The sequence below is a fragment of the Glycine max genome, chromosome 13, assembly GCF_000004515.6.
Source record: "Glycine max cultivar Williams 82 chromosome 13, Glycine_max_v4.0, whole genome shotgun sequence".
NCBI classification, from domain to species: Eukaryota; Viridiplantae; Streptophyta; class Magnoliopsida; order Fabales; family Fabaceae; genus Glycine; species Glycine max.
In genome coordinates, this window is record NC_038249.2 from 44,184,485 (window position 1) to 44,198,857 (window position 14,373).

The window sequence follows — 14,373 nt, forward strand, 5'->3', positions numbered from 1 at the left end:
AATTAACTAAAATATAAATTAATTATTTTAATACTTCAATAATTTAAGATATATCATAATTATGAAAGAATAATTTCAAAATTATATATTTAATTAAAATTTGGATTTAATTCTTAAATTATTTCATTTTTAAGTCTTTGTTATTCAATAATTTTTATATTGCATTAAAATGTAATTAATGATTTGATATATAATCATTAGGAAATATAAAAATAAGGTACATTTTTTTATAAAAAAAAAATAAGGCGAGTTTCCGATCCCATGAATTTTTCTGAACCCATAAATTAAAAAACGACAAAGATGAGATTGAATTAAAATTTTTAAACTCATCTTTCTAAATCAAACTTGTCATATCCTGTTGCCACGTGTACTTGTCCCCCTCAGGCCTCAACTATGATTTCAAGAACCATTTTAATGATTTCTTCAAGCGGCGGTGCAAAGTATTAAGGATTTTCGCAAAAGAAAATATAGTCGACTGTTTTTTTTTTTTTTTAATGAAATCTATTTTATTAAATATATTCTTTTATTCAAAAATTTTGAATTTAATATTTTATTTAAAAAATTTGAGTCTTGTTTCACTTCAAGCCTAATCTTTGGTACATACTCCATATCACGATATATAATATCAGTATTTAAATTTTTTAAAATTTCATCAGTCAAAATAATCAGTTATAAGTTAGCCAATATCAACCGTTTGTTTTAATGAATATTATATCAATAGTTATTAGTGGTGCACAAATTAAAATATTCCTTAGCTTGTGCAGCAGAGACTGACATGCATGAATCTAAATATCTAATAGAGTAATAGACAGTCACACATTAACTCACCATTTCAGAAGTCAATTCATACAGGCGGTTGGATCCAATCTTTACCCTTTTTCTGTAAGAACAAAGCTCGCCATATGAAATTAGTTTCTCTATCCTTTTTTCAGCTGTTTTGATCACTTAGTATTAATATTTAATTTTATTAAATATATTTAATTTTATTAATATTTAATATTATGATTTAATTTAAAATTATGTGATTTTTAAGAAACAATATAAGGACAATTGAAAAAGAAACAACAGAACACTCAAGTCCCTTGCGATATTGCTAATAATGCTCACCATCTTTTAGCCAATTACACTTTGATTTATATAAATTATTTATCAATTAGTAAGTTAGTAGGATTTGAAGCAATATTAATAATCTCTATTCTGCTTATCACGGCACTGAAAGAATATTTATTTCTGTTATAAATTGAATTCTTATTATATTGAGATCAAAAACATTTTTTAATGATTATTTCCGTTCTTATTAAATTACGTTAGTTTTTTGTCAATAAAAAAACAAGCTACATCATGGAACTTCTTTTATATTGAGTATTTAATTTTATTTTTATTTAGATTTTAAATTTTGATGCCTATCAACCGGAGATTTTTAAATAAAAGTTATAAGATTTTATAATTTTGATAAATCCTAATTTGATAGATTTATATGAATTTGATGTTTTTTTTTTCAAAATGAGATAAATATAAGTTTTTGTTAAAAAAAATTAATTCAATATTTTTCCTAGATCATAGTAATATTTCCTTACTCTGATATTTAGACATCAAAAAATAATAAAGACATTTGGTGGATATTTCTTTCGTCTTTGATCATGAGATCATTTTATACACTTTTTTTAATCTATTTTTATAAGTTTTTTTTTCCAAAATTTTAGATGCATTAATTATTTTTTATTTTACATACTCTAACTTAATTAATTTTTTCCTAACATTAATGAGAAGCATAAATGTATAGAGAAATAAGAAAGGATAATTTTAAAATAATAGAACAAATAATTGATCTATCTAATATTATTAACTGAATTAGTTATTTTTCTTAAAAGACATAAATTAGTTCAAAAAATCTTATAATTAAAGAAAGAGGAATATTATATAAATAATTCAACCCATTATAGATTATTCATATTATTAATTAAAAGATTATAATTAAATACTACTACTACTAATATCTATTAGAGCAAATTACACTCTCATCCCTAAGGTTAACACTTATTATACTTAACTTTACTCTTTATTTTTTTTTATTACACAAGATTTTTTTTTACCATCCATTACCCTTTGGCCTCCTGATCCGCTAACACGGTCAACATTATAACAAGAACTAAGCATGTGATATGCAGGAGGTGTAGAGCTAGGTGATTGCATACAATGAAATCGACGATAATTGGTAAGAGGTTGTAGATAACATCAAAAAAAGCAAGAATAGTGAAATTGTTGTGATTGACGAAAACAACGGAGTTAATGAGAGAGGTGAAAAGCGAGTTGATGATATTTTTATAGGTAAAATCTGACGTAAACCTAGACTGAAAGTAAACTTTGAATGAAAGTGATAAGAATTTTTAGGATATTTTTTTAAAAAAAACTAACATTATTAATAATAGTGACTTTGAAGAGAAGACAAAATAAATAAGATTTTAGAAAAAGAGTATAAGTCTAATAAAAGCTAATATCAAGGAAGGAGTATAATTTGCTTTATCTATTAATAATATACTACTAGTATTTAATAATTTTAAAAAATAATTAATTATTGCTACTCTACATGATTTTCAGATGTCACTCACATACGGAAACTCCATAGGCCGCACGCATCGCTATCAATGTTCCTTTGGGATCTTAATTGTCTGCCTGAAACGAATTTAGTTCACCAATAGTATTATTATGCAATTAGAGGAACTGCTTCTTATCTGTATTCATTGGATCATGAGGGTCCACACTTAAATAAACGCATGTAAGAATTTTTGGGACCGTGAGTTTGAAGTATTCATGGCCAGAGACCTTCTGATTCATTTCACATTCTTTGAATGGGTCCGTGTGTGTGTGTGCATGGTCTATATGCTCTTAACATAATTTTATTTTTCTGACAATCCTTCGAAGATTTCTGATACAGATAATAAAATTAATAGAACTTAATTAACTGTGATAATTGGCAGACTCTCTATTGTAGATCACATGTTTATTTTCATTTTTCTCGCCTCTTAATTGAGTCCAAATATCAATTTCAAAGTTTATATATATATATATATATATATATATATATATATATATATATCATAACGAAATTGGTACCAGCATTATATCACTATTCCACATGATATATTAATTATTAGTCAATCAAGAATTAAATAAGAAATGAAAGTAGAGAAAGAAGAATAACACAACCCAAACTTAATGTGGTGATTACTCTGACTAAAACTAGATGTCATGTACCAGCATTACACTATGATGAATAATTGAAATCGATATTTTTTTATAATAAAAAAATGTTCAGGGTGTGTGGAAATAGAAATATTAAAAAGGGTAAATTGATTAGCCAAAGCTAGCTAGGAGCACCGTACACGTCTAACATTTTAGGCCAATTCTGGTAAATTTAAATTAAATTGATATATATCTAACGAGTCTTATACATGAAGCAATCAAAATAACAACTTGTCTGTTTCCATCATAATGCTAACAACCGCAATGGTCTTTATTTGTCCGAATGCAACAAGCTAGCTAGCTAGGTCTGAGTTGAAGCCTCCCTAATTAATCCAGTTTTCACTAATGAGAGAGAGAGAGAGAGAGATGGACATGAACCTTACTTTCTCTTCTCGGTGACAAAACAATTAAATGACATTCTATGAACAAAAAAGAAAGATTCCAAACGGATAGGAAACAAGTTGTGCCCTCTCAAAACAAGTATCGGAGAAGCCATAGAAAATACAAAACATAGGGCCATAGCTAGCTAGGCTTCAACAAGCTAAGGGGAAATAATTGGCAGGTGTCTTTTTTAGCTATTTGGCAAGACAAGGCTCTATTGATCTTAGCCTCTCGCCATACCATGTCTATAGTAAATTTGGCTAACCATAAAGCCTATCTATCAATCTTCTAATATCTATAGCTAGCTGTTGTGAAGGCCACCCCCCCATGTGAATCAGGGAAGCACAAACACTAGTATAGTATAGTACTATTGCACTTGCACTATATAAATAATAAGAAGAAAAGGGTCCACTATGGCATCAATTGCCTCCCCCTTTAGGAAAGAACAGGAGATGAGAGTATGAGTTGTGCTTGACTCGGAGTGAATATGATGATAGGCTCCTAGGTCTCATCCCTGCTTTGAGAGTTTCTTTCAAGGACAACAAACTATATATTATCGATCTCCACAAGTTGGAAATTAAAGGAGCTCCGTGACATTACACTTTCCGCTTGTTTTGTTTTCTTTTTCAATTGATTGCTAAAAGATAAAATACAAGAACTGGTATCTTGTGCATGAAATGGGACATAGTTCCATTGTTTGAGATAATGTTTGCCAGTTTCTCCTGTTCCCAAGGAAATTCAAATAAAATTCTAACTTGATCGTCCAAATTTCATTTGACAACGCACGAGACCATTTGTAAACCAATTAAATGCAAATCTTTGAATACAAACTTTTGATCCAACACTAGTTATCTTGAAATAATGTGAATCCTACGGTCTTTCCGAACATTCAAAGTCTATGATTGCTTTCTCGAATAGGTCGTTGAATCCAAGCTTAATGACCATTTCTTGCGACGTTTTATTCATTTGGCCTAATCATGCATCATACTTTCTCTTCCTCAATGATTGATTTCTACTTAATTTATTTTATGAAATATAACTAAAGCTTAAAATATAATACTTAAACCTCACAAGCAAAGAAAATAAATTACTGCCGCTTGTAAAAATGATAAATGAAAAGGTTATATATATATATATATATATATATATATATATATATATATTGATGTATTGATGTTACATCTACCAAGAATATGTCTTTTCACTTTATTTGTGCGAATTAATAGTAAGGTTCTAGAAAAGCTAAAGTAGAAGGAAAAAAATAAAAAAATAAGTACAATAAAGTAATATATTATTCAACGTAATTAAAATATAAATATATGTTCTAAATAATCGTGTAAGGTTGAAATAATATTCAGTAATTTAAATTAAATATTGAGTATTCAAAATGTTATTATCAGAGGATGCACAAATTCTAACTCAATGTTTATTATGAAAAAAAATCATTTTACATCATTTATTCTTAAACCTAGTAAAAGTGCTTTAAGTACAACTTTAACAAGAAAATATATATCCCCTGGAGCTTAAGCAAGAGGGCCTGTAGGAGTTGTTGCTTGTGGGAACCGACAAAGAAACAAGGTCACATGCTTTTGTGGGCCCTCAACCCCTAAACTATGACTTGTTTACGTGCACATGAACTTAGCTTAGCGTTGACAGTTTCTTCTAAAACTGAAACATGCGGACCCCACCTGTTCCCATATTTTTCCTTATTCTTTTCAATTTCTTTTTTTCTTTGTTTTTCACCTTCTTTCATTTCTATTTCTATGATAAGATCTTAAAAATCTTTAAGCACTATTAGAGTCCGACTCAAGATTTTTCTCCTTTAGGAAACTTGCCGCAAACGTGTGTAGTGTAGTGTTCCTTTTTTCTTTTGATAAATTAATTAATTGTGTTGTGCCCCTTCTCACTGCTCATGAACTCAATCTATTTATTTTTGAAAAAAGAAAATCCTACGTGCAGTGCAAAATTTATGATACGTACAGTTTAATTAACATGTGAAACAATAATAACTGATTTATTACATTATAAAAATTAGTTCAGGCTCCGAAAGTCTTGTCTTACAACATCATGGCACCATCCATTCTCTAATTGTATCCACAGTAGAGAAGTTTGAAGATAATTGAGTATGACAATACAGTCTTGTCCACGAGTTTCTTTATCACACGATTTGGATAATACCAGGGAATTGTTATTTACATGATTATTTAGTGTCTAAAAACATTTTAAACAGTAATAATTAAGTATAAAGTTGGATAAATTGCGTGGTGATTACGTGGAACGTTCCTGTTAGCTAGTGAGAGCTAGCAGGAAGGAAGAATGAAAGGAGAAATTTGATTCGAAACAAAGTTGAAAACAATCGAATCAGAATGACACGCTTAGCTCATACATACGTGGAAGAATCAAAGCCGGTGTTTAAGGTAGACGTGTCATTAATTGGAAGGTCCAACAACCTCGCAGGTCATACGCAGCATAATATAAGCACGCACGTTGCCGAAGAAAATACCACTACTCCTCCTAAGTCTTTGAAGTCATAAAGACAAAAGAAAAGACTTAGTCATAGCAGCAAACAAGGAAAGGCACGTACACGACCACCGTTTACCTGTTTTTTGAACGTTGAAATTAATTGACCTGCGCCTGCGCGTGTCACTGTTTGAGAGCACACAAACAATGTCCTCCCAATCTGACGCCGTTGGCTGTAACTTGAAGGAGACGGAGCTCACCTTAGGCCTTCCCGGCACCAAAACTAATGGCACAAAACGTGGCTTCTCCGACACCCTTAACACTTCTCATAATAAAATGTTGCGCCCCACCTCCAAGTAAGAACCAACTCTTCGATTCGATATATAAAGTTTTTTTTTTTTACAGTGAATGAAAGAAATTGTTAATTAATATGTATGTTGCAGGGAACAAGTGGTGGGGTGGCCGCCGGTGAGGGCAAGCAGGAAAAATGCTATGAAGATGAGTTGCAAGTTGGTGAAGGTGGCGGTGGATGGAGCTCCTTATCTAAGAAAAGTGGATCTTGAAATGTACGAGACTTATGAGCATTTGATGAGGGAATTAGAGACCATGTTTTGTGGCTTAGCCATTCGTACGTATTCATATCATTAATTCGATCATCATCTCCAATTCCTAATTACTATTAGCTAGCTTGAGGGTAATTGGGTCTTTTTGCGTCTAACCTTTTATATTGTTGCAGGTAATCATTTGATGAATGAGAGGAAACTGATGGAGTCTGGAAATGGGATTGAATACATGCCCACCTATGAGGACAAAGATGGTGACTGGATGTTGGTCGGGGATGTACCCTGGAAGTAAGTTCTATTATTTTTTATTTTTTAATTATGATTTAACCATGGAGAGAGTTTAATTCATCAGTTATTCAGATTTTATTTTTTTAATAATCATCTCTGGTTCTTTTTCTAGGATGTTTGTTGAATCATGCAAGAGGATAAGACTTATGATTAGCTCAGAGGCCGTTGGTTTAGGTTCGTTCATTTCTTTCTTTATTTTTTCTTTGTGTATATGTGATAAAATTATACGATATGATTTTGATTTTGATTCCTCTGATTTACTAATATTGCAGGTCCGAGGTCTACTTCTTCAAAATGTACGGGTTCCACCTAGCTAGCTAGAAGAATAATTAATTAGTGCGTAATAATGATAAGCTGATAGCTGATAATTAAGCATTCCTTGGACACCTTCAACGTTTACAAGCTCCGGTTAGAAGAAGAGTGAATTTGGTACAGGGAAATATCCATGCATGGTGCTTGATGTACATGTCCCTTTAGCACCTCTGGTTAATTAGTTACTTTTGTTTTGACTTTAAATGAAGAACTAGAACAAATACTGGTCTCTATATTAGCTAGTGATCTAAAAAACAAATAAGGGGAGGCTGGCATGTAATCAATATTAGGATCATCGTTATATCATGAGTATGCATGTAATGTATGACTTGGCTTTGTGCTAGCTAGTTATTCTACCCCCAGTTTTCTAGTTGTTAGATAAATTCACCTGATCATTTTATGTTTCATTTCATAATTCATAATATTTCTATACTAGCTCGCTCCTGAATTTTTATAGGTTAATATAACATCAGGATATACTTTAAATCTATTCTTATTCTTCACTTTTAATGAGAAATGGATTTATCCTTAGTTGCTAATAATTTTAGAGACAAACTCATTTTTAATCAAAGAATATGGATTTATCCTTCATCAATTATATGCAGCGAATATGATTTATATATAAAACAGATTTAAAAAACTATGGATCCAGCTATTTGATTATATATTTTTATTTTTTTGAAGAATATTTATAGAATGAACAAGGAGAAAAAACTTTGCTCGTACGAAGAATGAACAAGAGAGTAATATAGACATAGTATCACTTTAAAAAAATACCAATGAAAACAGTTTAATGGACTAGTTCTTCAAAATATGAAGATAAATATCGAGGGGTTAGGGATTTGAAATATAGCTTGCATAAGGGGGTCCTAGCTTCTAACCTTATTCTAGTCATTGTCGTTATTGTACACCAAAAAATAAGATAAATTAATAAAAAAATTGTTATTAAATGATTTATTTTTGTAATATATTTATTAGATAGTAATTAAATAATAAAATGAATTATTCATTTTTTTATAGCAAAAAGAGGTTAAAGATATTATCAAAAACCTAGTGAAATATGTTCTCAGTTTTCTATGGTAATTTTTTTAATCGATAAAAGGTTTACAAGATAATTAAAAAAGATTATATATTTCCATGTTTTATTTTAAGCTTAAACACATTTTCAGATAGTATAAAGATAACATCTTTTTTATTTTGGTTCTTCGTTATTATTATTATTTATTTATTTTTGCCGCGGTCAAAGAATAAAGAGTTTAATGTTAGTCTATGATTAACTTGTTTCTGTTAAGTAACCAGGGTTAAGTGATGATAAAATGCTACATCATCACTACCGGGTCTCATAACAAAAAATAAAAAATTGTAACATTTATAAGAAGAAACAACATATTCAAACCAATTACTGTAATTAGCTGGGTTCATATATGCAACGTTCCGCTCGCACCGGTTGGGGAGGAAGTAATGGTTGAGGTTGAGGAGATGTTTCAACATATGACTCTTGCCAGTATAAAATAGTTTGAGAGTTTTGAACTATCATAGTAGGGCAGAGTCAAGCGTACTAGTGTGATTGATTTTGGAGTAAAACTAAACGGGCCCAAGTCTTATGGCCGGAGTCTGATACTAAGAATTTCCAACACAAAATTCTATATTGGTGGACTTACTTCGGGTATAATGTGATTCAAACTTTACTAGCTCGATCAATTATTATTCCTAACTGTTAACGTATAAAATGGATTTCTTTTGACAGAATATGCTTTAGCTGGAATTGACTTCACCAGGTTTGGTTACAGGTAGGTAGTTGAGTTTCTTGCGCAATGAATGGGTTTGAACTTTGAAGGGTGGTTAGGTGTCAGTATGAGAGTTGATAATAAATTGGTGCACGGACCAAGTATGCTTCCATATGTGTATTATTATGATGGATGGGTTGTTCTTTTCTATTATCCAAGTGACTCGTCGTTATTCAATTATTAAATTTTACAAAATTCAAATTATTTCTTATAACAAGTCGTGTGTAATACTTTCTATTTTCTATTAATCATGTGGTAACTAATATACTTGTCATTGCTTGAGTTATTTTGTTTAACAGAAAATGGTACTATATCATACAAGAAAACATTTAGAAAAAACTATTTGAGCAATTCTTGTATAGACAAGTGATCATCAACTGTACTTAGCTAAGTGTTTGGCACCATTCTGGGGTTGGTTTCATGACTTTTCCAGCCACTGAAGCCAACCAATTCCTTTCTACTAACTACCCTAATAAATGGCCGGCGAGAAAGGCAAAAAGAGGGGATGATGGTGGAAGCCTTAACATGTTCAAGCAACTTTCTGTGCTTCAGCTTATAAAATAAATGTATGGTCCAACACTGGTGCATTAATCATCTTCTTCAAATCCCAAAATATGACGGGTTCTGCACCAGCACAGCAGCAGATGTCATACTATGATCACGTTCAGACGCGCCATCAGGAGAAGGGAAGCCTCTATTCTTGGTGCGTACATTTTTAGTTTCCAATTCTCTTTTATTTTCTTTTTCTCCTTCCAGAATTCTCTTTGCTACACAGTGTACACTGATCAGTTGACTCTTTCATTCAGTTTGTATACACTCTGTTGCTGCTTTTGCTGCTATGAGGGTTGCAAGTGCTGCTTGGAACGCACCTGTTGTTGCTGTCCCTAGATTGCCCGTTAAATAAATCAAGTTTATATATGTTTCAAGGAGACATCTATCAAGTTTATATATGTTTCATAATTACTGTTGTATGAAATGACGATTCTGGAAGCCAATAAGGAACACTCTTCACGTACCATGTACTTCAATTAATTTTAATTTTAAAAACAAATGAATTCGTTATGCCTGTTAAATAAATCAAGTGCAGCAGCACATAGTGTACTACTGAAGCCACCGGTGTGATCATAACCCAGATTTTCTGAACAAAGTCTTGAAAAAGAAAATGCCATTAACTATCAATGACTAGTAATCTAGGCTTCTAACTCTATTAGATCAAATTAATAGCCATGTATTCCTCAAGTAAAACCAGAAAGCATTAGCCGTTATTGTGAATTAATGAAAATATTCTCTATAAATTTCAAGGGAAATAGCACACATTCATTGACCACTCCACTGATGATGCCACTAATTAATGCTGAATAGCCATTCAAATTATCTCAAAGAACTGAAAAAACAGCAGTGCTCTATCATACAATTAACCTAGGTAGCAAGGATGGGGTTTCTCCCTTCATCTATTTCAATAGTTAGGAGATGTTGAGGATCTGATCCATTTGGTCCCTCCGAGTAAAGTGTAGGAAGGTATGCATAGTATGCCGGCAGGTAGCGTGAAACAAAATCTCTCACCTGGAGAGGGCAAACCATGAAAATTCTTAGCTTCAATCATTAGAAGGTAGATGTTGCGCCATTATTTAACACAAAGATACATCGTCATCATTCATCATTTCATCATACTTAAAACATAAATCCATGTGAGCAACAAACCTCATCATCTGTCATTCCAGGCTTGCCTGCCTCCCTCATGGCAATCTCAGCCTGCATATTCAAATAGCTCAATACATGGATGCTACAACCAGGTTCAGAACACAGTTTGTAATTTCTGAAAGAGGATGTTAAAAAAACCTACCTGTAAGCGCCATTGGAAGACACAGTTTGGGTTCTTAATCTTGATGACTATCCAAGACTTTATGTATTTGTCCCAAGCATCATAGTAAGCTTCAAGGTTTTTATTTACAGTTTCTAGCTGAAAAATAAACACAAATTGTTATATCTGTGTGCAAAAGCACAATTCACTAGCAATTCCTCCCTTAAAAGAAAAGGGTAGATAGTTTGCATAGTCAGCCCTTCAGTATCATAAACTCCATGTGTACGATCTTGAGAAAGAAAAAACTAATTCTAACCTGGGGATCAACAACCTTTACTGCGTCAACTGGAAGGGGCTTGAAACCAAGCATCCAACCTTCAAACAACACAACCTAGAGCATCCATACATGGGTTATAATGGAAGGATCAACACTTTTGAAAGGATATTGATATGAGATGAACACGGCACGAATAATACCACATTTCCACCTTTCTTATTATACTGAGTTCTGGTAGCAAATCCATTTTTTCCAAAGGTGAATACTATATTATCTTCATCAGAACTACAAAAGGTTAATATTGAAATTCTAATTTGGGAGGAGAGTAAATTTTGGTAGTAAAAAACATTTATTTCAGCAAGCTCTGCGTCTAGCAACTACAAATTCAAAAAACGTTGGATCAAGTCATGTTTTACCAAGAGAAAGTTATCCGTAATAAGTTGCTTAAGAGTTACACTTGAATATTCTCTTACCGTCAGGGGCCCTTCAACTTCTGACCATGTTGAAGGATCGGCACGATCACCTCTCCCATTGAATGCAGACTGCATCAACAGGCAATTCGCCTTTAGGAACTACAAAGTCAAAAAGTGTTCAAATAATCTGAAAATGCAAGTTATGCCCCTTACTTTATCATATCTTGGCAACTTCAATTTCATACCTGGACACTTTTCAAATAATAAGAAATTACAAAAAAAAAAAATACAATATAACAAGGAGAAAACAAAACTGAATACAGAGAACCACCACCTTCTCTTGTCAATTTGGTTAAGGCTGTTAGAGTTTCAACAGAAAAAGCAAGATCGTGACTTCCTGCATTTCCACGCAACTAGAAGGAAACAAAATCCGGCAACAATATTTTAGTTGCCATAAACGATAATGTCCCTAGATAATGTACTGTTCATCCCTTAGCTTATAGGGGAATAATTACCTCAAGAAGGGCATTTCCTGGATTAGCTTCTCTTAGTTTATTCTACAGTCCAAACACAATTTGTCAAGCCAAAGAAACAAGAGCAAGAGAAGCTACAACTGTCAATACAAATATAAATAGCAGCTTCTATATACCTGACCTTCAGCCATCAAATAGAAATCATCTATAGATACTGTTGCAGACTTCCTGAAAATTTTAGCATGTATCTACAATTTTGTTAATTAATCTCCTTTTTCTATAGTCAACAGAATGAAGGATAATTTTAAGATCACAGTTACTTCAAAGTTCAGAGCTTACCTGCCAATCACTTCGAAAAGATAGTCAAGAGCAAAGACAAGGGTTGTCTTTCCACAACCTTGAGGAGCACTAAAACCAATCTGTTTCGCACATAATCAAGAAAATTGTTGCTATATTGAAAGAATATGGAAGAAAGAAAATCTGAAAACAAGCTCACAAATTACAGGCAGGTTATTTCTCTTTATAGAGCTAAAACATGACTGACAAATAAAACGAAAACTCCCTAAAATTTATCAGAGAGAGTGCCTTTTAAAAATAAAAATAAATAACACTATGGCAGAGAGAGTGACAAGTATGTAGCATACCACTAAAGGAGGTATATCTTCTCCATCTTTGAACTTGGACTGATGCTCAGTAATCTGCTGTTCACACCAGAGAAAGACAGGTACATAGTAATGATAAATCCTAGCCTTTTGAGGCTCTGTAAGGAACAATTCATTAAGCTGAAACAGTCTGCATAGGTACCGGCCATATAACAACCAATTATCGATGGACTCGGCCACCTGCTCTTGTGTGATGCCTATTTTGTCAAGTAAAGGTCCCGAGCAAATAAATTCATAGAGGTCTTCCACAGAGGAAACTTGAGCAGGCTTTGTGGGAAATACAGAATATAGAGGACGCTTCCTGTACTCAATGCCAGAAACAAAGGAACTGTTCTGCAGCCCTGAACTTCCACTAACTGCAGGAAGGAAGTGTTGCAATTGCAAATTAAATATTTAAATAACAGCAGCATCATAAAAATGTAGCTGATGAAGATGAAAAAACAGCTCCTAATAAAGTTCATTTCATTTTTCATGCTCCTATTTTCGACTAAAAGATCAAAGATGACAAGTTACTATTCAGTTAGTTGAAGCTTTAACAGCAAGGTCTAGTAATCAATCAGCTTGGATGAATTTGAATTGAAACAATTATCAATCAAGCTCAAGATTTGTCAGAAAATTTTCAATTCAAATGCCCTTTAGTAAATATAGAGTATGATGTATGATAGTATTACTACCCATTTATGTAATTTATCTAAATATATAATTTTGTTTAACTGGGTTGAAAATTTGTAACCTGGGAAACAAGTGAACTACGATAAATTTGTCAAGTGAAGAAAAGTACCTGATTTTGAGGAGTTGGTGGACAATTGAGAAAGAACAGAGAATTGACGAGAATTGGAAAAGAAATGTAATTTAGAATTATTATGATTATGATAAGCATAAACAACGTTGTTGTTGTTGTTAGTATTAGAACAACAAAAAGGTGAAATTGTAGGTTGCCATGGCTGAGAGAACAGATTCAGAGTCGCCATTGTTTTGTTTCTGTGTCTTCTTTTCTCTACTTTGCAACTGAAAACACCGACGGGGCTTAGGCGCCACGTAGTCTTCACCTCTTTGGCCAACAGATTGGAAGAGGAGCACCATAAAAATATTACAAAAAAATCTGCAATTTTATCTAGTCCCTCTTTTTTAAATTAAATATTTTTTATATGTTTTCTTATACTCTACTTATGTAATCATACATCTTTTTCAATGTTAAGCATGCCTTTGGAGTATTTAAATCAAATTAAATGTGTAAAAAAAATTTGTTAACCCAAGTAGAATTAGTCTTAAATCTTGTAAATTGGAAAAAAATCAAATCAAATTAATATTTCTTCAATTAATTATTTGAAAAAAAATATTTTTTCATTTTGTTTGGGTAGAAGGCGAAAACAAGAAGAAGAAAAAGACAAAAACTATAATCGTACAAACTACTTATTTTCCCTTATAAAAGTATATCTATACTATTTGTAGTAACAATTATTTTACCATTATTTTAATAATTAGAGCAGTTTTTAAAACCTTTTGAAACTAAAAAAAAATTGAACACGTATTTTTTATATTTTAATTCATTAGTTGAAAATTGTCTATTAATTGATTCAGTCTTTCTTAAATAATTTTAATTTATAATTGTACATTACTTTTATTTTGACGGAAATAATTGTACATTACTTAATCACTCCTTTTTATAGATCTTTTGCTGATTTTTTTCTTTATGTTTTTTGCCGGAATACT

The 14,373-nt window shown here is 31.8% G+C and overlaps 2 protein-coding genes across 2 annotated transcripts; one reads left to right on the plus strand and one right to left on the minus strand.

Moving 5' to 3' along the window:
* The first annotated feature begins 6,125 nt into the window (after window positions 1-6,125).
* LOC100500488 (AUX/IAA family protein) lies at window positions 6,126-7,624 on the plus strand. The gene is made up of 5 exons (NM_001248140.2): window positions 6,126-6,440; window positions 6,528-6,712; window positions 6,821-6,935; window positions 7,048-7,109; window positions 7,208-7,624. Exons 1-5 carry the CDS (start codon window positions 6,292-6,294, stop codon window positions 7,246-7,248), a joined length of 552 nt encoding a protein of 183 aa, NP_001235069.2. The 5' UTR covers window positions 6,126-6,291; the 3' UTR covers window positions 7,249-7,624.
* Window positions 7,625-10,274: 2,650 nt separating this feature from the next.
* LOC100820573 (D-glycerate 3-kinase, chloroplastic) lies at window positions 10,275-13,771 on the minus strand. Its single transcript, XM_003543612.4, has 12 exons — window positions 13,442-13,771; window positions 12,643-13,016; window positions 12,338-12,417; window positions 12,175-12,226; window positions 12,041-12,082; window positions 11,860-11,938; window positions 11,739-11,770; window positions 11,586-11,654; window positions 11,152-11,226; window positions 10,878-10,994; window positions 10,736-10,786; window positions 10,275-10,597 (listed from the first exon to the last, which is right to left on the minus strand). Exons 1-12 carry the CDS (start codon window positions 13,629-13,631, stop codon window positions 10,454-10,456), a joined length of 1,305 nt encoding a protein of 434 aa, XP_003543660.1. The 5' UTR covers window positions 13,632-13,771; the 3' UTR covers window positions 10,275-10,453.
* Between the last annotated feature and the right edge of the window lie 602 nt (window positions 13,772-14,373).